This window comes from Hypomesus transpacificus, chromosome 20 (assembly GCF_021917145.1).
Source record: "Hypomesus transpacificus isolate Combined female chromosome 20, fHypTra1, whole genome shotgun sequence".
Taxonomy (NCBI): Eukaryota; Metazoa; Chordata; class Actinopteri; order Osmeriformes; family Osmeridae; genus Hypomesus; species Hypomesus transpacificus.
In genome coordinates, this window is record NC_061079.1 from 1,680,788 (window position 1) to 1,707,203 (window position 26,416).

The 26,416-nt window shown below is 44.0% G+C and overlaps 1 protein-coding gene across 2 annotated transcripts; it reads left to right on the top strand.

Moving 5' to 3' along the window:
• Window positions 1-22,583: 22,583 nt before the first annotated feature.
• ttc1 (tetratricopeptide repeat domain 1) lies at window positions 22,584-26,314 on the top strand. 2 transcript variants are annotated; one of them, XM_047042968.1, is made up of 8 exons: window positions 22,584-22,662; window positions 23,345-23,884; window positions 24,126-24,186; window positions 24,340-24,452; window positions 24,863-24,899; window positions 25,235-25,383; window positions 25,550-25,604; window positions 25,770-26,314. In XM_047042968.1, the coding sequence occupies exons 2-8, from the start codon at window positions 23,363-23,365 to the stop codon at window positions 25,904-25,906; spliced, it is 1,074 nt and encodes a 357-aa protein (XP_046898924.1). In that variant the 5' UTR covers window positions 22,584-22,662; window positions 23,345-23,362; the 3' UTR covers window positions 25,907-26,314. The 2 variants fall into 2 exon arrangements, with proteins under 2 accessions (XP_046898924.1, XP_046898925.1); XM_047042969.1 differs by having other exon boundaries at window positions 22,611-22,693.
• The last annotated feature ends 102 nt before the right edge of the window (window positions 26,315-26,416 follow it).

Genomic DNA, 26,416 nt, shown 5'->3' on the forward strand with positions numbered 1-26,416 from the left:
TCGGCTTCCAATCCATTTTCAATTAAACCGGGCGTTGACGCTCGCGTACGATCCCACAATGCCCTACACGAGCGTCAACACCCGGTTTCATTGAAAATGAATTGGAACCAGACGCTCTGCGGCGCTCCGCTGTAGTGGACACGCACCGTAGCGTTGTGTGCACACTGCAGCGACGCGATGCGAGCAACGTTTTCCATAAATGTTCTATGGAGACAGACGAATTCCTTGTGTGGTGCATTTTGGGTAGCGACGCGATCGAGTTGAGATTTTCTCAACTTAATGCAAATGAGGAGCGATTTTCGCTAGCGATGGCCAATCACAGTGTTTTCTTGTTTCTCGTAATGTAGCAACCATGGTAAACATTGTAGCTTTCAGTTTTTAAGATGGAGGAGAAGCTCATCGCCTGTATGGCTGCATATCCAGTCCTGTACGATACATCCCTGTATTTGTACAAAGACATTAAAGGGGCGATTGACTGGGTTTTTGGGGTATTTCACACTGTTCCTTAAGGTCTCCGAATAGGGTATGTAACATTGGTTGGGTTGAAAATGGCCCGGGTGCTGTTCTATGCCCCCTGATTGATCCTCTGAAATGTTCCCGGGTTCTCCTTTTATGGTATACTCATTAAGATTTAGATAAGCTGCGCGCTGATTGGTTGATTTTCAACGACTGAAGCTGGGGAGCAAAAACGCAACACGGCCAACAGCAGCACTCACTGAAACACCGAAGTTGGAGACTTGAAATAAAATTAGCGCAAATAAATCTATTGTGTCTACACAACACTGTTTTCAACAGATTGACTACATTTCATTTGAAATGATAACATTACTTGTTTCCACTTCTGTTGTTGAAGCAAACTGGATTGACTTAGGTGGGTAGAACGTTAGGCGACAGCTTATCAACCAAAACATATCGGGATTCTACTCGGCTTCAGTTAGCTAGCTAGCTCTAGATATCTTGCTGAAAAATAACATGACAAAGATCTGGACAAACATGCATCGTGAATTGTAGATTTACATTCCGTCCGTCATCTGCCGCTTGTCCGGGGATCGGGCCTCCCTCACCAGGGAGGCGTCCAGGAGGCATCCTAATCAGATGCCCGAGCCAGCTCAGCTGGCTCCTCTCGACGCGGAGGAGCAGCGGTTCTACTCTGAGCCCCTCCCGGATGACCGAGCTTCTCACCCTATCTCTAAGGGAGAGCCCGGACACCCTGCGGAGAAAGCTCATTTCGTCCACTTGTATTCGCGATCTCGTTCTTTCGGTCGCTACCCATAGTTTGTGACCATAGGTGAGGGTAGGAACGTAGATCGACTGGTAAATAGAGAGCTTCCGCCTTTCAACTCAGCTCCTTCTTCACCACGACGGACCGATGCAGAGCCCGCATCACTGCGGACGCCGCACCGATCCGCCTGTCGACCTCGCGCTCCATTCTTCCCTCACTCGTGAACAAGACCCCGAGATACTTGAACTCCTCCGCTTGGTTCAGGATCTCCTCCCCGACCCGGAGATGGCGATCCACCCTTTTCCGGTCGATTACCATGGCCTCAGATTTGGAGGTGGTGATTCGCATCCCAGCCGCTTCACATTCGGTTGTGAACCGCTCCAGTGAGAGCTGAAGGTCACGGCCCGATGAAGCCAACAGGACCACACCATCCGCAAAAAGCAGCGACCCGATCCTGAGGTCACCAAACCGGACCCCCTCAACACCCTGGCTGCGCCTAGAAATTCTGTCCATATAGGTAATGAACAGAATCGGTGACATAGGGCAGCCCTGGCGGAGTCCAACCCTCACCGGAAACAAGTTTGACTTACTACCGCTAATGCGGACCAAACTCTGGCGCCGGTCGTACAGGGACCGGACAGCCCCGATCAGGGAATCCGGTACCCGGTACTCTCGGAGCACCCCCCACATGAGCCCCCGAGGGACACGGTCGAACGCCTTTTCCAAATCCACAAAACATGTGTAGACTGGTTGGGCGAACTCCCATGTACCCCTCCAGGACTCCGCGGAGGGTATAAAGCTGGTCCACTGTTCCACGGCCAGGACGAAAACCACATTGCTCCTCCTGAATCCGAGGTTCGACAATCCGACGGACCCTCCTCTCCAGGACCCCTGAATAGACTTTCCCAGGGAGGCTGAGGAGTGTGATCCCCCTAAAGTTGGAGCACACCCTCCGGTCCCCCTTTTTAAAGAGGGCAACCACCACCCCGGTCTGCCAGTCCAGAGGCACTGTCCCCGATGTCCACGCAATGTTGCAGAGTCATGTCAACCAAGACAGCCCTACAACATCCAGAGCCTTAAGGAACTCCGGGCGGACCTCATCCACCCCAGGGGCCCTGCCACCGCGGAGCTTTTCAACCACCTCGGCGACCTCAGCCCCAGAGATAGAAGGGCCCCCCCCGATGTCCCCAGACTCTGCCTCCACGTCGGAAAGCGTGTTGGTGGAGTTAAGGAGGTCTTCGAAGTATTCCTTTCTCCGATCCAGGACGTCCCCCGTCGAGGTCAGCAGCGCACCATCCCCACCGTATACAGTGTTGACAGAGCACTGCTTCCCCCTCCTGAGCCGCCGGATGGTGGTCCAGAACCTTTTTGAAGCCGTTCGGAAGTCATTCTCCATGGCCTTGCCGAACTCCTCCCATGCCCGGGTTTTTGCCTCCGCGACCGCCAAAGCCGCGTTCTGCTTGGCCTGGGATATATTTTGGTATATATAAACACATATTATATATTCATGTTGAATATGTTGCAATATATGGAAAACGGCAATCATTGCTGTATTCTGCAATATATTGCAATATATTACATGAATATATATTATAGTTTATAATATATTAGTAATATATTTATCATCAATATATTAGCCCATGTATTTCCGTACAATATAAATATGACATCCCATATATGGACATATGTTGCCTAATATATCACATGATATTTTCCAATATACTGCAATATATTTTCCTTCCGTAAGGGCTGAGCTGGTGATAGACCATCCTGCAATGGTGCACTTCTGCTTCTGCTTGCTGCTTAGGTCTATAGGTCAAGCATATTTCGCACGAGGCCGTAGTGTGGCCAATGTCTTGGTTCATTCTTGGCCAATACATGACCTCACGTGCTCTGCGTTTACACTTCTCTTCCCCCAAGTGCCCTTCATGTATCTTTGTTAGCATGTCTTTGCGCATGGAAGATGGAATTACAAATGTATTACCCTTGAACACTATATCATCAACGACTGACAACTCAGTTCTGTATGTCCAGTAGTCTTGAACTTGTAGTGGACAGACACTTTTGTGTTCAGGCCATCCTCTTGAGATCATCTTCTTGAACTCTTTCATCGTCTCGTCCTATGCAGTTTCTATTCTGATCCGTTCTGTTTTTTCGCTTGACACAGGAAGTGACGTCATTATCATATCAACATACGCTTGTATGTCAGCGCATTTCTCACTGTCCTGTCTTTCATGTTTGTCCACAGCTCTAGAGAGCGCATCAGCCTTATACATGTATTTTCCAGGTGTGTACATCATCTTCACATCATATTTCTGCAGCCTAATCAACATGCGCTGTATTCTCATTGGACAGTCAGTCAATGGCTTGGACATTATGGCGACCAATGGTTTATGATCTGTTTCAACTTCAACGGCTTGTCCGTAGATGTACTGATGGAAGCGTTCACATGCATACGTTGAGGCCAGCAACTCCTTCTCAATTTGTGCATAGTTGACTTCTGCACTCGTCGGGGCCCTAGATGCGTAGGCCACTGGTTGCCAGGTCTCCTCATGCAGCTGTAGAAGGACAGCTCCTAGGCCATGCTGTGATGCATCCGCTGATATTCTTGTGTTCTTCTTAGGGTCGTAGAACTTGAGCACAGGCTCTGAGGTCAATATGTTTTTCAGTGTCTGGAAGCACCTTTCTTGCTCATGTTGCCACATCCACTCATTATTCTGCTCTAACAGCATTCTTAGTGGTGCTGAAACAGTGGACAGCCTGGGGATGAATTTCGCAAGGTAGGTCACCATCCCAAGGAAACGCTCCAACTCTTCCTTGTTTTGGGGTTTCTCCATGTTTGCAATGGCTGACGTCTTCCTCGGGTCAGGACTCACCCCCTCCTTGGATACGACATCTCCAATAAAAGTAAGTGACTTGACTGCAAACTCACATTTGTCCTTGTTGAGTTTCAGGTTCAAGGTTCGTGTCCGGTCCAGTACTTGCCTCAGCCGTGTGTCGTGTTCCATCTTTGTTGACCCCCAGACAATGACGTCATCCATCATGGTCGTGACTCCAGGGATGTTCTCAAATATTGTGTGGATCGTCTTGTGGTAGACTTCCGGAGCTGACAGTATCGGCAGGCGAAGGAAGCGGTAGCGCCCTTCCGGTGTAATAAAGGTGCAGAGTCTTGAACTAGCCTCATCAAGCTTCATTTGCCAAAAACCTGAGGATGCATCAAGTTTACTGAACCATTTGGCATCAGCAAACTGGGACATTATCTCTTTGCGTGTTGGCAACTTGAAGTGTTCTCTTTTCACAGCTTTGTTCAGATCTCTGGGATCCAGACATATCCTCAATGCACCATTTGTCTTTTGCACTATCACTAGTGAGCTCACCCAATCTGTCGGTTCATACATTTTCTTTATGACGTTAAGCTTTTCCATGCATGCTAATTCCTCTGCCAGTCTCCCTCTTAGTGCAAATGGAACTTTCCTGCATGCGTGAACTACTGGTGCAAGTCTCATCAATATGTATTTTGTGTTCACCAGGTAACAGCCTAGTCCCTCAAAAATAGCTTGTACTCAGTCATGAGTGCATCTTGATCATTGTTGGGCTCTGAGGCAACTATGAACACTCTTTTGACAAGATAGAGCTTTTTACAGGCAGATAGGCCCAATATTGGCTGCACATTCTTGTCAACTATCAGTAGCTGTGCCTTTAGGCTCTGGCCCTTGTGTTGAAAAGTTGCTAAACAACTCTATTTAACGGGCTCACTTTCTCCTGTATAGCCTGTCACTCTAACATTCACAGAATGAATCTTGCTTTTCACTTTGAGTGTACTGTAGTCAGCTGCTGACAGCAGGTTAACTTGAGCTCCAGTATCCAATTTGAAAGGAATTATTGTTTCATTTACAGTCACTGGTAAGATCCATTCTTGTTTTTCACGAGATGCCTTTACTACATCAACAAAAAGTTCCTCTGGTCCCTCATCCACTGTGTGCACATTTCTCTTTGTGTCACCAGCCATGCAGCATTTCGCATAGTGATTCATTTTGTTACAATTATTACAGGTCTTTCCATAGGCAGGACACGATTGAGGAGCATGACTGCCTCCACATTTGTTGCATTTAATTTCAGTCCCTTTTTCAGTCTTTTTTCTAGCCTGACGGTTCTTGTAGTGTTCATTTGTTTTTACTGCATGCACAGCAATTTCTGATTTACTCAGTTCTTTAACTTGCACACATGAGCTCTGCGCAGCTCTGCACAAATCAATGGTCCTGTCCAAAGTCAAATTTTTCTCACGCAACAATCTCTCTCTTAATCCATTGTCTGCAATTCCACAAACTATGTGGTCTCTTATTAGTGAATCTCTAAGATCTTGGAATTCACATGACTTGCACAAGACATACAGTTCAGCTAAGTACTGATCGAAACTGATGCCGGACTTTTGGTCGCAGGAAAATAACTTGTATCTTTTATACGTGATGTTGTTAGTGGGTATAAAGTATGCTTCAAATTTAGCCACCATCGTTGACAATTTGAGATTTTCATCTTCAATTTGAAAGCTATTGAATATGTCCAGAGCATCTTTCCCAATTACATGCAAAAGGATTTGTGCTTGCACTTTCTCATCTCTCCCTCCTAGGCTGAATCCCAATACTCCCCCTTACCCCTAGCCCTTAATTTACCCCTAGCCCTTGGCCCTCGAAATTGAGGGGTAAGGGCTACATATCCTTAAGAAATGGGACGCCACTTGGTTACAGGTACGTCATCTAGCACGTATCGATATCTCCAAAGCAAGTAGTGTTATGCACTGATATTAAACGAAATTTGCTGCTAATGGAGTTGACTTAAAACTGTAGACATGCTAGTCAAAGAAATGCGGGACTGTTGTGCAATTCAGCACTGTAACATTAGCGTTTTCACATAGCCCTAGGTTTCAAGTAAGCTCCCGATCTTACTTGGTTTTAAGGAGTGTATACCCCAGGGTTGCCAGGTCTGTGTGACAAAACCAGCCCAATGGCCAATCAAAACCAGCCCAAAACCAGCCCAACGGCCAATAAAACCAGCCCAAAAACCAGCCCAATATCAGAACTCAAAATATGCCCCTGTCAAACCATATACACTGCTTTTAAAGTCCAACAGGATTGCTTTCATTGCCAAATATATTGTAATATCTACAAAGTAACACCGAATGTTTAGTATGCCAGCATTAAAACCAGTTTTCAGGAGATTTTCTCAGGAGAATGATAGCATTAGGCACGTGTGCACACGCCCAGTGTGTGTGTGCATGTGTGTGTGCCCCATGTCCATGTGTGTATGTGCTGATCTGGAGTCAGTTTGGTAGGATTTGGGCATAAATAAATTATTTCATTTGAAATATACATTTGCATTTAAAGATATTATTGCAATTTGAATGCAAAATAGGTCTAGCCGAACCAGCGGACAAAAAAATCTACCCGCGGCAGCACTTCAAAAGTAGCCCAATTCCGCGGGAAAACCGCAGACCTGGCAACACTGGTATACCCCTTAGTCTTAGGTCGAATCCCAATACTCCCCCTTACCCCTTCCCCTTAGTTTTGCGCGTTCCCGTGAGAGCTAGTGGTGTCCCAATACTCTTTTGGAGCTAGGGGAAGGGCTAAGACTAAGGGGTATACACCCCTTAAAACCAAGTAAGATCGGGAGCTTACTTGAAACCTAGGGCTATGTGAAAACTGCGCGACTGGCAACAATGGCGACCAAATCATCCAGAGAGTCCGATAAATGTTATATTATTGGCTTAATTAATTGATAAAAAAATTATGACAGTCTTGTTTTGTGTTATATATAGTCATGAACATATATATTTGCAACCATTTACCTAATTGAAACGTTTCTAAAAATCGCTAGTTTGGTACGTTAACGTTAAAGTTCTGAATTGCACAACAGTCCCGCATTTCTTTGACTAGCATGTCTACAGTTCTAAGTAAACTCCATTAGCAGCGAATTTCGTTTGATATCAGTGCATAACGCTACTTGCTTTGGAGATATCGATACGTGCTAGATGACGTACCTGTAACCAAGTGGCGTCCCATTTCCTAGGACTATGTAGCCCTTACCCCTTACTTTCGAGGGCCAAGGGGAAGGGGTAAGTTAAGGGGAAGGGGTAAGGGGGAGTATTGGGATTCGGCCTTAGCCCTACCCCTAGCTCAAAAAGAGAATTGGAACACCACTAGCTCTCACGGGAACGCGCAAAACTAAGGGGAAGGGGTAGGGGTAAGGGGGAGGGGTAAGGGGGAGTATTGGGATTTGGCCCTATTCCACTTGCAGATAGATATATTTCAAATATTTGTTTGAAACGTTTCCCATTATCAGCAAGATTGCCAGTAAACTGCATGGGTGTGGGTGGACTTAGCTTATCCATGATTGTATTTCGTTGTGGAATCCTTTCTCTGGACGTTTCTTGGGAAGTTGAGGACGTTACTTGCGAAGTTGACGACATTGGGGGCTCTACCGACTGTGCCTCTGCCACATTACTCTCGTTCTCGTTATGTTCTTCTCCCTCGCTCTCGCTGCTAAGTTTCTGCGCTAGCATGGACGTTGACTAGCCATCTGGTATCCTACTCTCTGTACAGCTCCAACTTGCTCAAAGCTTTCGTCAGAGCACCGTTCTCTCCGTCGCTTCACATAAATGTTCTGAAAATGTTCTTATTTTATTGATGAAACGGCTAATTTGTACATTTGCTCCGACTTTTCGATAACCCAGCTAGTAGCATCTCAGTGCAGTGCAGACACTAGTTAACAGGTACTTTAAGTTAGCAAGGGCTACAGAAAACGTAAAATTACAGGTGGACGGGCCATTTTTTAACTTTGTTATCTAGTTTTTGTAGTTAGTCAGTGTAATCATAATGCTGCGAGTCCAGGAAAACCCTAACCATCTCAATTCATTCTCCGTCCTTGCGTCTTTGCAAGACCATTCTCGCAAGGAGGCTTGCCAGAACGTTCTACAAAAGAATGTACTTGCGTTCTCAGCGTTCTTTGGATTGATAAACAGCCCATGTCTCAAGGCCGAAATTTGCTTCTGCGTCTCCATTTACGGACGGGCGGGCGCATGGATACGCACGGATACGGACGGATAGACTGCGTTTACGTCAAAGGATTCTGTTCGTCCTGCTATCACGGCAACCCCGCCCCTACCCCTGACGCAAGCGGTACTTAATACTGACCAATCACAGCCAAGGGGGTCTCCGTAGCTCTTCGTAGCTCTCCGTAGCTACGACGGAGAGTTACAAAATTAAGGAGGTGCACGTCAAGCTGTCCAAGGCTCTACGAGGGCTGACGGAGAGGTTGTAGAGGGCGTTCCACGGAGACGAGGGCGTTCCCATGTGTCCGTTTTTCGAAAAACGCAGAAGCATATATCTATGGAGGATTATAGGGCCCAAAACTAAATAAATAAATACTTGGATAAATAAATAATTACATAACACAAAGCTTAAATAAATGACACAAAATATATAAATGTAACATGTATTTGTGTGTATATATATATATGTTTACGTTTTCATGTGTTTACATTTATTTATTTATACTTACATTTATTTATTTATACTTACATTTATTTATTTATACTTACATTTATCCACGGTGAAACTTGCTGCAGCAAAATAAATCTGTCGTCCCCCCGTCACCAAGTCAGGGAGCGGGTCAAAGCCTCTGATCGGTGAATGAACAGTATTACACACCAGGCAGGCTCAACCAGTCGATCAAGCTCTCTTCAATCTAGAGGGATCCTCTATCGCCTCACTCTACAGCTGCTAGGGGTGTGCGACACTGTGGACACTGCACGATGTGGTATAGATCCGATACCAAGGAGTAAATACAGGGCCAGTATTGCCAATACCGATACTTTGGGCTTAGAAAAGCAGTGGAGGGGCAAAGTGAGTTTGAGCGAAGTTAGACGGTGTTTGCACAACCACTATGATGTAAAGGGAGTTGTGTACTCAGTGTGGAATGAAACTTAAGTATCGATCTTATCACGCTTTCAATCAAGCTATTGATACCAACGTTGGTATCGATAGTTGCCAGGTTTCCCAACCCGGCCACTGTCGGTCTTAAGATCGATATGCCCACCCCTATGCTGTATCATCTTGCTGAGGATCGTGAACACATTTTCATTGATGTCTGTGTCAGTTAGGGCCAATATCATTCCTATAATTTCAGCGAAGCTCTCAATATGATGTAAAAAAAAAGTGAACTTGGACCACTGTAGCATTTAATATTTCATTCATTGAATCCGCACAAGGTGCTGCCACCTTGGAATAGTCAAAAGCAGTCGATTCAAGTTGAACCACCAATCAGAGGCTTTAACCCGCCCCCTGACTTGGTGACGGGGGGACGACAGATTTATAAGTTTCACCGTGGATAAATGTAAGTATAAATAAATAAATGTAAGTGTAAATAAATAAATGTAAGTATAAATAAATAAATGTAAACACATGAAAACGTAAACATATATATATATATACACACAAATACATGTAACATTTATATATTTTGTGTCATTTATTTAAGCTTTGTGTTATATAATTATTTATTTATCCAAGTTTTTATTTATTTAGTTTTGGCCCCTATAATCCTCCATATATATCGGCCTACACCCTCTAAGTATGCCTACTGCGTTCTGGGTAATCCAGTTAACTTAATGCACGTAACAATACAGACTGCACTCCTAAGTTAAGCATGAAATACTGTCTGCTGTGCCAAAAGATAACTCTGTAAAATCTACATTGGAAAAGGGTCTTGAGAATTTTGAAAACCTATTTGTAAGTTTTAATACTGAGACTAAGGCCACGTTGACACATAGCCGGGTATTTACAGAAACTAATATTTCTGCCCCTCCGTTTTCAAAAATAACGTTGTACACACAAGTACGTTTTCAAAAATGTTTCTGTTTACATGAACCCGCATACACGCCCCCGAGCGAGGTTTGAATGATTCACAAATGCGATGCACAAATATATTTCGGAATTTAACAAATGTAACGCAATTCACAAATAAATGACCCCATTACACTGGTTGTGTTCGACTTCATGCAGCACCGGCGGTGCCGACAGCCGGCTGCGTTGAAGCTGAGAAAGCCATTGGCTCCTTCAAGTCAGCCGGGCAGCAGGCGGCTGCAGGCGACGCAGGCGCTGCATGAAGTCGAACGCACCTATTACTATAAACAGGACGCTCACATGACGTGATGCATTTTTTGTCCCATACTGTGACGTTTAACCTAGTGCACACTCAAACACAAAAACTGAGTTTTCAGAAATTTCCACTTTGGCCAGAGTTTTTAGAAATTATTGTTTTCCGTGACAAAACCTCAGTTTTCGTGTAAATGAAAGGCAAAACTGCATGAAAATATATGCGTTTTTCTCCCGTGTAAACGGGGCCTAAAAGAGTGAAGTATTTCAACAAGAAATGGGGGATTGTGGAGCCAGTGGAAAAATATTTTGGAATTTGATTTGATACAAGGCGGAAAAAAAATACAGGTACTTATGATCAGGTCCCAGTTTGTTTACATTCCAATTTTGGAAACTATTACATTCATCTGTAGCAATTCTTATATTTATGCAGTACTTGCAAAACCATCAAAAGACAGATATGAAGACTTTTGTGATGGAAGTTATTTTAAGTCACATCCATTGTTCTCAAAAACACAGACTTCTTTACAAATTCAGCTTTACTATAATGACTTTGAGACTGCTAACCCACTTGGTTCAAAACTTGGTGTTCACAAATTTGGTGCTCTTTATTTTGTCCTCTGAAATCTGCCTCCACAGTTAAACTCTGTATGGATGAACATCCGTTTGGTTGCATTGTTTCACACTGGAAATGAGACAAAATATGGCTTTGATCTTATTTTACAGCCTCTGATTGATGCTATCAAAATATTGGAGAGTCATGGCATTGATTTGCTTTTCTCATCTGAAAAGATCTATGGCACTATATGTCAGATAACTGGGGACAACTTGGGGATGCATGGAATAATGGGGTTTGTTGAGTCTTTCAGTGGACATAATTTCTGTCGTTTGTGTTTGATTGAAAAAGTTGATGCTCAGAATGTTACCCAAAGTTAGTCTTGCGTGGAAAAGAGCATTTTGAAATGCACTGCAGTGAGTTGCAATTATTTTATTTTATTTAACCTTTATTTAACCAGGAAGTCCCATTGAGATTAAAAATCTATTTTTCGAGGGAGACCTGGTCAAGACAGGTAGCAGCATAAAAAACACAGAGTTGCAGACAGAAAACACAGAACAACACAGAACAACACATTTACATTTTTGGGAACCTGCCTCTATTTCTTTCATTGGAGATTTAAAAGTAGTCAGTGATATTAGTTACCTGAGCTTTAAAACATCCTGCAACATATTCCATGATGAGGGGGCAGAGTACCCAAAAGCCCTTTTTCCCATTTCCGTTCTGGCATTTGGAACAGTGAGCATAAAAAAGTCCAGAGATCGCAAAGAATATTGTCCGGCAATTCTCTGGTTGATGCAAACAATACAATCAGATAAAAGCTGTGTGCGTTTGGTCTCAAGAAAAATTCAACTCTAAACAGCCTACAGTACTTTCACGTTTGCAACAACTTTTCTTTGGACATAATGCATGACATACTTGAAGGGGTGGCTCTGTATGAGATAGTTACTGTTTGAATATCTCTCGGAAAATGTTTTGTCAAAACCTAGTCTTTTGTCACAAATCTATGAATCAGAATCAGAATGGGATTTATTTGCCATGAAAGTTTGCACAGACAAGGAATTTGCTTTGGCAGGAAGGTGCATACAGTAAACATATAGGAATCTTAAATGTAAATATGTGGTCTAACTATACTAAGGATACATAAACTAGCAATACTTGCTAGTTTATAATAAAATACACAACAAGTAAAATATAAGTTGCCAATTTACAATATAAAATACAATATAAAATACAAATATTACAGGAATTGAGTGTAGTGCAAAATGTAAATAGGTTTTAAAGACATTCAGTCAGTGTGAGCTTTGGCCTTGTTGAGGAGGCCAACAGCGGAAGGGAAGAAACTGTTTGTATGGCGTGAGGTTTTGGTCCTGATGGACCGCAGCCTTCTGCCAGAGGGGAGTGACTGAAACAGGGAATGTCCAGGGTGGGAGGAGTCAGCCACAATCTTCTTCGCCCGTCTCAGGGTCCTCGAGGTGTGCAGGTCCTCGAGGGAAGGCAGATTGCAGCCAATCACCTTCTCTGCAGTGCGGATGATACGCTGCAGCCTGCTCTTGTCCTTGGCAGTGGCAGCAGCGTACCAGGTGGTGATGGAGGAGGTGAGGATGGACTCAATGATGGCTGTGTAGAAGTGCACCATCATTGTCTTTGGCAGGTTGAATTTCTTCAGTTGCCGCAGGAAGTACATCCTCTGTTGTGCTTTCTTGCTGAGGGAGCTAATGTTCAGTTCCCACTTGAGGTCCTGGGAGAGGATAGTGCCCAGGAAGCGGAAGGACTCCACAGTGTTGACTGGGGAGTCACACAGGGTGATGGGGGTGAGTGGGGCTGTGTTCTTCCTGAAGTCCACAACCATCTCCACTGTCTTGAGAGCATTGAGCTCTAGGTTGTTCTGGCTGCACCAGGTCACCAGGTTGTCTGCTTCCCACCTATAATCAGACTCGTCTCCACCCGAGATGAGCCCAATGAGGGTGGTGTCGTCTGCAAATTTCAGGAGTTTCACGGACGGATGACTGGAGGTGCAGCTGTTGGTGTACAGGGAGAAGAGCAGAGGAGAAAGGACACAGCCCTGGGGAGATCCAGTGCTGATGGACCGGGAATCAGAGACTTGTGTTCCCAGCTTAACGCACTGCTTCCTGTCAGACAGGAAGTCTGTGATCCACCTGCAGGTGGAATCAGGCACGTTCAGCTGGGAGAGCTTGTCCTGAAGCAGAGCGGGGATGATGGTATTAAAGGCAGAGCTGAAGTCCACAAACAGGATCCTGGCGTAGGATGCTGGGGAGTCCAGGTGCTGTAGGGTGAAGTGGAGGGCCATATTAACTGCATCGTCCACAGACCTGTTGGCTCTGTAGGCAAACTGCAGGGGGTCCAGTAGAGGGTCAGTGATGGATTTAAGGTGTGCCAGCACCAGGCGCTCAAAAGACTTCATTACCACAGAGGTCAGGGCGACGAGTCTGCAGTCATTATGTCCAGTTGGCCTGGGCTTTTTGGGCACAGGGATGATGGTGGAGGACTTGAGACAGGCTGGCACATGGCATGTCTCCAGGGAGGTGTTGAAGATGTAGGTAAACACCGGAGACAGCTGGTCAGCGCAGTTCTTGAGGGTGGCTGGAGAGACAGAGTCCGGCCCAGCTGCTTTGCGGGGGTTCTGTCTCTTGAACAGTTTGTTCACTTCTCTCTCCTGAATGGAGAGGGTCGTCACTGTAGAGGGGGGGAGGGGGGAGGCCTCACGGGTGGAAAGGAGTTGTACAGGACTGTCCAATTGTCTTTCAAAACGACAGTAGAACTCGTTCAGGTCGTTGGCCAGACGAGAGTCGTTAGTGGAGTGGGGGGCTCTGGGCTTGAGGTTGGTGATCTGCCTGAGCCCACTCCAGACAGAAGCAGAGTCGTTAGCAGAGAACTGGCGCTTCAGCCTCTCTGAGTACAGTCGTTTAGCCTCTCTCACCGCCTTGCTAAACCTGTTCTTCCACTCCTTGAAACTGTCCCTGTCCCCACTCCTAAACGCGGCCTCTTTGTCCAGCCTCAGCCTTCTGAGTTTAGCTAGGGCATTCTCTGGTAGGGCATTTGATGAGTTGTCTGTATTTGGGGAGTTCTTGAGTGAGATTGCCTTTGTTAAAGTCGCCTAGCACAATAACCAAGGAATCCGGATTTTCATGCTCCACGCACAATATCTGGTTAGCGAGCACACTATGCCTTTGACTATGGCTACTTGGAGCGCAAAAATCGTCCGACAAGGGTCAACTTGGACAGTATAGGCAATAATATAGGACTCAACTCTATTCAGACTCTTTGTCTGGTGAAACATTCTTTTGATTTTTGGTAACATTGTGCCAGAAGGAAACCAGAACTGGACTTTGCTGTTGCTCTTACTGCAGATAATTCACATTATCGTCTCTCCATCTGTTACACTAGGCATGACTGTGCATTTGAAGCATTTAATAATGGAACATCATGACTTGTTCAAACACTTGTATCCAGGTAGAAACCTGATACCTAAACGTCATTTTATGTTACATTACCTTTCTTGTATTTGAAAAATTGGAACGTTAATACATATGTGGAGTATGAGATTCGAGGCAAAACACAGGATTTTCAAAAGCACACTTCAAGAACATCACAGTATCACTTGCCAAAAAACATCAAATGTCCATAGCATCCAATTGGCAAACATCTCCATTGAACCATTTTGAGTACGGACCTTTGAAAACATTTAATGTGGACATTGAGGAAAATGGTGAAATGTTCACCCAAGCCCTGCCCGCTGTAGCAAAATACATCTTCTCTACTAACTGGGTAAGGATCAGTGGGGTCCAGTACAGTCATTTGCAGTGGCACAGAACAGGAAATACTTTTTACTAGTTTTGCAGAATTAAAAAAAATACTTTTAGTCAACAGTGTGATCTACTTCATAGTGAACAAGCTTATGATTGACCATTTCAGCGAGCACTTTCATGCCTACAACGTGTTTGAAAGTGATGAAAAAGATGTGATGAAAGCAGACTGTATTCAAATGTATAAGCCTTTTGACTTATAAAGTGCTTATGGTGGTGATGGAAGCCTTTATATTGTACCATTATTTTCTCTGTAAATGTGCATAGACTTAAATTGTATGGTGCTTGGATATTGTTCTCTTCATTAAAATTGATGAATTCGTTGTATGTTTATTTTTTCCTGTTGTGAAAAAGCATTTTCAGAACATTGAATGTAACACAACTGTCATGAAAACACTTTAAAGTGTTACAATAACACTGAATGATTTAAATTAACACTGTCAGAATAAAGTAATAACACGATTTAGAGTTAAAAATACACTTAGTGTTGTAAAATAACACTGAATGAATTAAATTAACACTTTAAGAGTAAGGGAGTAACACGATTAAGAGTTAAAAATACTATTTAAAGTGTCATAAAATAACACTGAATGATTTAAATTAACACGTTCAGAGTAAGGGAGTAACACGATTAAGAGTTAAAAATACTATTTAAAGTGTCATAAAATAACACTGAATGTTAGGAATTAACACGAGTTTAGTGTAAAAACTACTCTTACATGTGTTAAGAAACAATAGTCTGAGTGTTAATTTTAAATTGTTAATTCAACTCTGAACTGGTGAGGATTATATAAACTCAGGGAAAGTGTTAAATTTAACACTATGGGAGTTGAAATAACACTGACCTTTTTACTGCGTGTATGGCACTAAAAACTAAGTTGTTATGAATGCTCTGTTCCATCCCTACATTTCTCCATGTCAGGTATATCAATCAATCCATATTCTACACACCCGGTCCTCAGAACCAGATGGAGTCAGGGAGTCCCATTCCAGGGTTTCTAGCTGAAAACCCCCACCTGAATGCAGAATGTACAGAACGAAAACACAGTGTTTGACTCCCTGTGGGGAAGGCTGGAGACCACGGGGCAACATCCCCGCTTCCTCCCACTGTACAAAAATGAAGCCAAAATATCCTGGATATGGGTGCTGCCATCCTGCGCTGGTGATGTCATTTGGAGCCAGAGTCTCCGCAGTATAGTATGGAGTTAGATTAGTTTCATAATTCAAACAAACAAACGCAACACGATTCAAACAAACTTAACACGATCCAAACAAACGTAACACGATTCATACAAACATAACACGATTCAAACAAACAAACGTAACACGATTCAAACAAACGTAACACGATTCACAAATGTATTTCGTGATTCACATATGTAACGCGATTCACAAATAAATGACCTATTACATTCGTTTGCAACCTGACAAACACAAGTTACAAATCCCTGCATTCGTTGGTGTGAATCCCTGCATTCGTTCATGTGGATTTTTGGAACTTTCCTGACGCGCTTTGATCCATAAATGCATTTTTTCTAAAAGATATCCTCTGCAGCCTATCAGATGTCTCCAATTTTAGCCAATCACCGGAGAATGTCTAATATGGGCAGACGGGCTCTGCGTTAGCCTATGAAACACGGAAAATGACTAAACATGAATCCTGCCATTCTCAACAATATTTAATCAGGTATGATCATCGGTTTAATAAGATTAACAAGCAATATTTCACCTACATGCTACCAGACGACATTGCTCGTGATTTGAAGGAGACGATGTCCGTCATTATGGCAGGTTGTTGAAGTCCACATAGACACGTTAATGTGATTGGCTAAAATTGGAAGAGACGATCTGATAGGCTGCAGAGGATATCTTTTAGAAAAAATGCATTTGTGGATCAAAGCGCGTCAGGAAAGTTCCAAAAATCCACACGAACGAATGCAGGGATTCACACCAACGAATGCAGGGATTTGTAACTTGTGTTTGTCAAGTTGCAAACGAATGTAATAGGGTCATTTAATTGTGAATCGCGTTACATTTGTGAATCACGAAATACATTTGTGAATCGTGTTACGTTTGTTTGAATCGTGTTACGTTTGTTTGTTTGAATCGTGTTATGTTTGTATGAATCGTGTTACGTTTGTTTGGATCGTGTTAAGTTTGTTTGAATCGTGTTGCGTTTGTTTGTTTGAATTATGAAACTAATCTAACTCCATAGTATAGTGATCGGTTGGTGGAGCCGCGATATCGAGGTCCTGATCGACTCTCGGCCGACCCGATCACAAGCACAGACTCCCCTTTTTCTATCATCAAAGATCTCATTAAAATTAACTGATCATAAAATTAGCATTTTAACAGACATCAGCGTGATAATAATAATCAAAAATACATCATTAGACGTGCACTTGGACTTTTTAGTTAGGCTTTTGTCCCATCCGCTAACATGGATTATTATTTGACTTATACTGCAGCCAGCCACCATGGAGCGATCGAGATGTTTTGGCTTCACTTTTTACAGTAATTAGGTGTGTTAGACATGTCTGCGGCTGCATGAAACGACCGGCGAGAGTAGCCGCTTGCGCTTGGGAGGAGTTGAAAACAGCTCTGTGAAGTCTGAGATTCCAGTTTACAGCTACCAGCTTCGTGTGTCAGATAGCTGAGCGGTGAGGGAGTCGGGCTAGTAATCAGAAGGTTGCCGGATCGATTCCCCACCGTACGTTGTGCCCTTAGGCAAAGCACTTCACCCTACTTGCCTCGGGGGGAATGTCCCTGTAGCCTACTTAGTGTAAGTCGCTCTGGATAAGAGCGTCTGCTTAATGACTAAAAATTTAAAAATGTTTTCGTGGTTTGCTGCGTTGAAGTCAGTCATGGCCGCGCTGTTTGCTTATGTAATGGGTTAAGATTTAGTTTACAATAAACATACACCCCCTTCTATTTTTCTTATTCATAAAACTATTTTAATTTTCCATGATAGCGTGTTTGTACACGCCCAGTCGTTAGATCGCGCTGAAGCGCTCCGGTGAATCACGGGAGACCATAGCTTCCTCCGAGCCTGCTACGCAGTATTAAACTGGCGTGGGTCTGAGTAAGATAATAATTCTTGTGTGTCTCCGTGTTTTCACAGGTATAATAAAACCATATTCCGAATGAGTTTATGGCTATTAAAATATTAATATGATATCAATGCGATCTTCACACGGATAATACAAATAGTTAGATTTAAAAAGACCAAAAGCGTCGAGGAGGACATGCCTATAGGAGAGAAAGCGATTACCCAATGATCTGTTGCATCAGAATTTTGATTTGGGTCACGAAAGTCTTGAAATTTGAGTGAGAATGTCGCCCGGTACACACTGCATAGTCGAGCGGCAACCATGTCTTCACGTCATGTCACAAAGTTCATAATTTTACACTTTAACAGTCAATTCTACATTTAAAAAGTCGAGCAGGGCAGCTTTCAATAGATATGGGAATTCTGCTTTTAGTCAGCTGGTCCGATTATTTTTCTGATTTGTTTAAACTGGCAATCTGAGTGAGACTACATCCCAGTTACACTGTTTTGACGTTAGCCTCAGTCAGACTCGCTCACTGGTAGTGTGCACAATGTTGTATTTCACTCCATTCTACACCAGAAACGTCAGGGAGGACTGCCTAATGTAGCTACGAGTCTGGTGAAGATAGCCAGAATCTCGGATTTCTTTAACCTGTCTGTTTCATTCGTCATTTGCCTGAGAAAGCGACCTCCGTTAGCCAGGCTAGTTTTGCCCGATCACTTGGAAAGGCTATTTATTTAAGGGTATCGGGGTCAAGTGACTTTTGTGCATAGACAAGTGAACGTAAATGTATTTGTCCAAAGGCCAAGAGCCTCAAAAAGTTAATATCAAGCCCTGCAATCCAGTGGCCAGAGATATATGATGACCTGAACGACACTCCAAGAGTAATAGAACAGGGAGAAGTTCATCTTTTGCAACCCACATGCGCAGTTGAGCCTGCTTGACAGTTGTGTGACGTAGGGTGATAATTGGTCTATACGCTATCAAGCATTCTGATTGGTTGAGAGTGAGTCACGGGGTGTGCTTTATTGAGCATAAAGTACTGTACGCTGCCTTATTACATTTACCTTAAAACGGGAGCGTTCCATATTAGTGCGCAATCAAAATAACTAAAATGTTGCCGAAGAAAAAGACTGTCTACAAGTACTGGTGTGCAGCAATTTATTGGTTAGCAAGCTAGACTAGCAACATTCGGTTAATTTTTGAGCAATAATATTGCACTGTCCCGTGCTATCAGTGCTAACTAGCTGGTCTAACTACTGAAACGTTGGACGGAAGCTCAGGTCTAGCCATTAGTTGCTAACTACAGACATCCACTTTTAATTTGAGCTTCGTAGCCACGCAATTACATGACCTGGTCTTGGCTTCTTAAACAACGTTTTCCAGATATCCAAATCAACATAAGCTAACCTTAACAACAGCCTAATGTTCGTCTATCGAGTCCCGAGTCACTCGTAACTTGTTTACAGCATATGTAGGCTAGCTAGCTACCATATACCCAGTGCCTACGAAACATTAATGATTGATTTAGAATGTTTAGGCCTACTGTTTAAATTAAATATTATTTTATTGAAAGTGTCCCATTGTCATTGTTATTTTAAAGGCAGCTTTTATAAAATGAGCATTGAATGAATGAGATGGTGCGAGATCTAGCTAGGCTAACAAACGTGCAGTTCACAATGCTGTTTGTCCGTTGCATAGCAACAGCCACTGTTTACAGGGACTATTTTCTCTCGGCTACTGAAAATGGATACACAATGTTTGTTGTCTATAACTATTTTGTGATGAAAGGCAGCTTATTATTTATTTACTATTTATAATTTCGCTGGCAACCGTATTATAAAAGCAATAAGGTACTCGAGGCAGTACTTTAACGCCAATAAAGTACGTGTTCAAGGGTGTTGTTAGGCCCGACGCGCAGCGAAGCGTTCCTTCGAGAGGAAGAACTGGTTCGCGATTAGGCACCGGCTCCGAACCGGCACCCAAAATGCGTTGGTGGAAAAGGGGTATCAGGTGGAAAGGGGGTACTACTAGTGGCTCTTTTTTTCCCTCGCTCCGAGATCTCGTGCACGCTTGCAACTAGCTGTACACGTCACACTTTAAGACTACCAGTTTGAAACCAATCCGAAATGGGTAAACTAGCACCCCATTTATTTTCTACGTCAATAAAAGTTGCCTGCAAATGTCCTCGCGTATACTAACAGGGCACAAGCACAAAAGTTCACATTGGCCGATAGCCGATTAACATTGAGCTCAATGAGCCATAGCCATACTGAATGAGACACATTGCCTGCCCTGTTGTAGCAAGTTTAGCAAATGGTTATCACACATACATGAAATGTTGTTAATATAGTTTATTCCCGTTATTTAAAACAGATTAGATTGTTGACGTGATGGCAAATATATTATGTTAAGTGTGAGCATAGATTGTTGACATGTCTATCTGAAGCAAAGACGAAGAATAATACTTTAACTGTTTACCACAATAGGAAATGATATACATTTAAACAATATTAGTCTTGCCTTCAGAAGCTTTTGTTAAACACCCCCAGTATTCATTTTTTGATCGTGTCATCAAGCCAGACTGCTTTGTGGGACAATGAAGGTCCTCAGTGACTATATGTTTCACCCCCACTTATATCTGATGTAAACGTCTTGTATCCTGTACAGTTTTGTTAATATGCCCCTTTCAAAGGCAACTCTTCAATAAAGTATATTTTAAACACAGTTCTCAAGCATTTATTTATTAGGCTACATTAGCTGTGTCTATTAATAGTTTATGGTCTAACCAGAATTCATTGTTTCAAGTCAGCCGCTTGCAGCCGCCTGCAGCCAAAAGCTTTAGTTATAACTATAAATCTACTCTAAATGTACTTAAAAGTATGGTGAAGGATTGAAAATCTTTGTGTCTAATCCAATATGTAATGATGATATCCAATGACACAAATCTGTGTTCTAGAAAGAGTGATCTGGAGTCGCAGAGGTCCGATAATATCAGCTTTAATGCAGAAGTTGGAAATCAACAATTACAGAGCTCTGGGGTTGTCTACGTTTCCCTATCCGCAACAGAGTTTGGGCTGGTTCACAAAGTCCAACTGGCTATCTGTCCCTGCCCCAGCATATATTATACAGTGCAATTGAAACAGAAATATCAAAAAAGGGTTGAGCTTGTTCTCTCGTGTATCAAGGAGTTTGTTCTTCCCTACGCATCCCTTCTGCTCGGGTGCTGTCTCAGCCTGGATTCAAGGTTGCTTCTGAAATGGAGAGATAACAACACAAAATACAGCCTGTTTCCCACACCCTGTGTGAGACACAATGTTTTAAGCCTGAGCACACTTCTAAGTTCATAAGATATACATTTAATAAGCACAAAACATAACTTTAATACATGCATCCTGTATAAAGTCTTACGAGCATTGTTCCCGTTGCTATATAGTGCACAGTGCCCGTGATGCATTTGGTGATTAAGTTGCCACAAATATTAATAACTGGAATTATAGATAGTGCCATGCCCGTGATACAGCTAATGATTGTACTGTATGTATTTTAAATTCTTTAATGGCGACGACGTTATCCACAAGTACATGCCACAACGTTGGCAACTTATCCAGTAGTAAATGTCAAACGACAAGTATGTCAAAGTAGTAGAACCGTGATCCCAAGCTAGCATAGACAAATCGCTGTGTTTACACCGGCAGATGCTGTGCAAACCACTTCCGGCGGAAATGAATTGCATATTTGTAAAGTTCTGGCGGCCCCCTAGTTTTGGCGCATAAACTTGTCTATAGGTGCGTTCGACTTCATGCAGCGCTGGTGTCGTCTGCAGCCGCCTGCAGCCCGGCTGACAGCTTCAAGTCAGCCGGGCTGCAGGCGGCTGCAGACGATCAACAATTACAGAGCTCTGGGGTTGTCTACGTTTCCCTATCCGCAACAGAGTTTGGGCTGGTTCACGAAGTCAAACTGGCTATCTGTCCCTTACGGTGGCCCTGAAGTGCAAACCACACCCTCTAATATGAGTACATCCCCCAAATGAAAATACTCCCCCCCAATACGAGTCAACTCCCCCCAAATCGGATGACTTGTTCACCTCCCCCCAATACAAAAACGCGCCCCCCCCCCCCAATACGAGTCAACTCCCCCCAAATAGGATGACTTGTTCACCTCCCCCCAATACAAAAACGCGCTCCCCCCCCCCAATACGAGTCAACTCCCCCCAAATCGGATGACTTGTTCACCTCCCCCCAATACAAAAACGCGCTCCCCCAAATGGAAAACGACATTACATTAACTCAAAAACACATTACATTAACTCTGAACGGAAAGAGTACTACACTTTAGCGCTGATTGGATGCAGTAGGCTAACTAACAAGAAATAAGAAATTGATCGACAGAAGTACAAAATGCAAAAGCCTGGCAGAGTTAAGTGCACCAGAACATTTGTTTGGCTATCGAAGAATGTATAGTAGGCTACGTATGCAAAAGCATAAATTGCAGTGTTAAACGTAAACATCGATAGCCAAACAACTAGTCCACGTAACTCTGTCATTGTCATGAAATTAATCGTTTTGATTGGAAGGAAAGAGGAAACATTAATGTTGACAATTCAGAGTCATTACACTAGCCTACTCTTTATTTTAATCAGGGTAATTCCTATGAAATAATCAGTAATATCAAAAAAGGGTTGAGCTTGTTCTCACCAAATGCAGGCGACTGTGCTGCAGGCGACTGTCAGCGCAGCCGGCGTTGCATGAAGTCAAACGCACCTAATGACTTCATTACCCAGAAACCCTGAACAGAGTGCTGTTTTCTGATTGGAAATAGAGGCGGAAGAAGTCGACTGTGAAAATCCTGCTAGCAGGTAGGAATTTCTCAGCTAAAAACATTTTTTGGTACGTAAATAAAGAACCTTGCGTGAATTATAAACCTGATATTCTGGTGATAATGATCTGAAGTTGAGAGCACTGTTCCTTCTTATAGGTTATTTTCAATAGTTTCTGTGTTTAGATAGGTGGCAGTGCTAGCATGGTAGTAGTAACACTAGTGTCAGCAAGCTCGTCACTGTCTGAAGTGAACAACAACATTAACTAATGTACCGTAATAACTGCTGTTGAAATAACTATTACGCTAGTTACTATCTTCGTCTGGCAAAAAGCTTGGCTACAAAGGTTGCGCTACTTGCCAGGGATGTATCTTTGGCTAGTTAGATAGCATTACGCACCAGTCAAAATTCGTAAGAAATCCATACACTGTCTGAGTCAGACGAGGTTGAAGTTGACTTTTAACTTGTAGACAGTATTTAGCAAACAACGACATATTCTGAAAATGGGTCTGGCTTGCTAGCCAAGGTTTGCGTACCGAGTTAGCCTTTTTCTAACGTAGGCTACCCTCATCATTGTAATTATTCCACCATGGCATGTTTGTTTCCATGTCAGATCATTTTAGATAGCAAGCTAACTTTACTTGATTGGTCAAGAATTGCATTGTGATGACGCTTAAATTGAATGTGTCTCACATGTGGTCTCTTTACCTCCATTGGTAAGCAATTAGTGCCGTTTCCAATGGACTCCTCAGCTGAAACTGATGTCCTCCAGGACAGAGTGAGGAGCTCCTTGAAAATCTCAGAGGGTCAAAGAGGAGCGGTGGGAGGAGGAACAGGACTACCCAGGGCCCCAGACCAGGAGGAGGACTGCTTCTACGACTGTGAGGAGAGCCTGGAGTCAGCACTGGGGTCGGTAGATTCAGAAGCCAGGCCAGGCAGTCCACAGGACCCTTGTAGGAGTGCTGAAGCTGGAGGAGTCAGCCAGGTCACAGAGACAGACGGACAGACTGGCACACAGGACCCAGGGACAGGAGTGGGCCCCCTGTGGGACGGAGGAACTGGGCTGGAAGTAGAAGAGTTTGACCAAGAGGAGGAGGAAGAGAAGGAAAGATGGGATGAGTGTGGAGGTGAAGAAGGACACAAGATGCCGGACGGTGGGAGAGATTCAGACTCAGAGTTGAAAGAGGAAATCACAGCTGCAGAGTTTGATGAAGAACACTTGAGAGAGGTGGAGAAAGACCTGACCGAGGAGGAGAGGGAGGTACATCATCCTTAGCCTCAGTCACTCTTGTAGACAGTATTTTATTATTGGATGTGTTTTGCACATGAAAACCACTACATTGCTATAGAAATGTCATACCCACAGACTGTGAAACAATGTCAGATACAGTCTTTCATGTTTTAGCCTTGGTAAGAGGGGTACCTGTCTGGAGTAAACAGTCTTTTCTGTAGTCTGGTTTTGTCAGTTCTAACCTTGGCTGTTGTGTGTTTGTGTCTTTCAGAAGCGTAGAGAAGAGAGTATCACACTGAAGGAGAAGGGCAACAGTCACTTTAAGAATGGAGGTTAGAAGGCCTGCATTCATGTCAACTGTTCCCTGCTGGCCCTGCAAACCAACACATGTTGTTTTCATTGTATTTAACAAGTGTGTTCATGTCTGTCTATCTGTGCTGTATGTGTATGTTTCTGCTGTATGTGTGTGTGTGTGGTCCTCTCAGAGCATGCTGAGGCTGAGGAGTGGTATACGTCAGCATTGGGGGGGTGTCCTGTGTGTTACAGCAAGGAGAGGGCGGTCCTGTTCTCCAACCGTGCTGCCGCCAGACTACACCTGGTAATGCACTACGCACCGTAACCATGACTATACCTGATAATACACTACGCACAGTAACCATGACTATGCCTGGTAATGCACGACACACCGTAACCAGGACTACACCTGGTAATGCACGACGCACCGTAACCATGACTACACCTGGTAATGCCCTACACACCATAACCATGACTACACCTGCTAATGCGCTACTATACGCACCGTAACCATGACTATGCCTGGTAATGCACTACGCACATTAACCATGACTATACCTGGTGATATTCTACATTTTGTAACCATAACTACAGGAGATTTAATGTCTCACTGTAAATTGCCAGGGTTCTGAAGGCTCATGTGACTTCTGACCCCAGCAGGAAGTGCTTGTTGTTGTTCTGTTTGTGTTGGTTAACCTTCTGTCCTCTCAACAGGAGAAGAATGACAAAGCCATCGCTGACTGTACCAAAGGTGAGTCACCCCTGTGCGATTGTGTGGGAAAGAGCTTGTGTGTGTGTGTGTGTGCGCATAGATGATTAGGGTGTGTGTAAGAGAGAGGGAGAGTTTGTGAGTGTGTGTAAGAGAGAGGGAGCTTACGTGTGTGTGGGAGATGCTGGTACACACTGCCCTACTTTCCTGCTGTCCTGCTCCACCTGTTTGTCCTGGTTGGGGTTGGAACTCCACACACTCTGAACATCAACCTCCCTCTAGCAAGAAGACATTCACACTGAAACATATGGTGTGTGTATTCGTGTGTATATGTCTGTGTATGTGTATGTCTGTGTGTATGCGCGTGCGTGCGCCAGCCATTGAGCTGAAGCCGGACTACGTGCGGGCGTTGGTGCGCCGGGCCGAGCTTCATGAGAAGACGGACAAGCTGGATGAGGCTCTGGAGGACTACAGGGCTGCCCTGCAGCTGGAGCCTAGCCAGGCCACAGCCAGGGACGCCTGTATGGTGAGGACCCCCCTTCAGCACCCACACACCCTGGCGGCACGGTGGCGCCTGAAACTTTGTTTAAACATTAGCTTTTTATTTGAACAGTTCATTTAAAAACCCAGTTGGTTCTCACTCACTTCCTGACTAGATCTCCTCTCTGTCTCTCTCTTTCTCTCGCTTCCAGCGGTTACCTCAGCAGATCCATGAGAGGAACGAGAAGCTAAAGGAGGAGATGATGAGTATGTTCTTTACTGTGTACTCTGGTGAGAGAGAGATGTCTGTAGGCTGCTGTTGTATTGAACCTCTCCTTATCGACTAGACTGCAGCACAGCCTGAAACTGCAGCCTCCACTCTGCTGTTCTAGGCGGGAACAGTTCTAACCGTGTGTGTGTGTGTGTGTGTAGGTAAACTGAAGGATTTGGGGAACATGTTCCTAAGGCCGTTCGGTCTGTCGACCTCCAACTTCCAGGTCAACCAGGATGAGAGCACAGGCTCCTACTCTGTTAACTTTGTCCAGGGCCCCAACAGCAACAACAGATAACAGCGAACAGGACCAACATATTCCATGAACTTAACCATGGATACCCAAACCACAGCTTCACCACTAACAACATGACCACGAACAACTACAAGACTGACCTCCTACCCCTCTTCTCCCGCTCCTTTTCTCCCTCTCCTCTGTCTCATCCTCTCCTACTTCTCATCTCCTGCTTCTCTTCTGTCATCTGGTCTGACCTGGTAACATCACCCACCTACTCTGATATCCCACACTCCACAGCCTTTTATGATCAGAGAGCGGTGTGTGTGTACATGAGCATGATGTGTGTGTGTGTGCTGGTGGTGGTGTACACAGGCATGTGGGCCGTCTAGAATGTTCTCTCAGACTACATGTGATCCTTGCCTCCTTGTGTTCCCTGAATGTTGAGCCATTAAAGCTTTCCTGACTTCCCTGTAGCTCCCCGTGTGGTCTGTTTGAATCTTGGAATTTAAGACCTGTAAATGTGTGTCCACTCCTTCAAAAGGCAGTGTCATATACACTGTTAAAGAAACA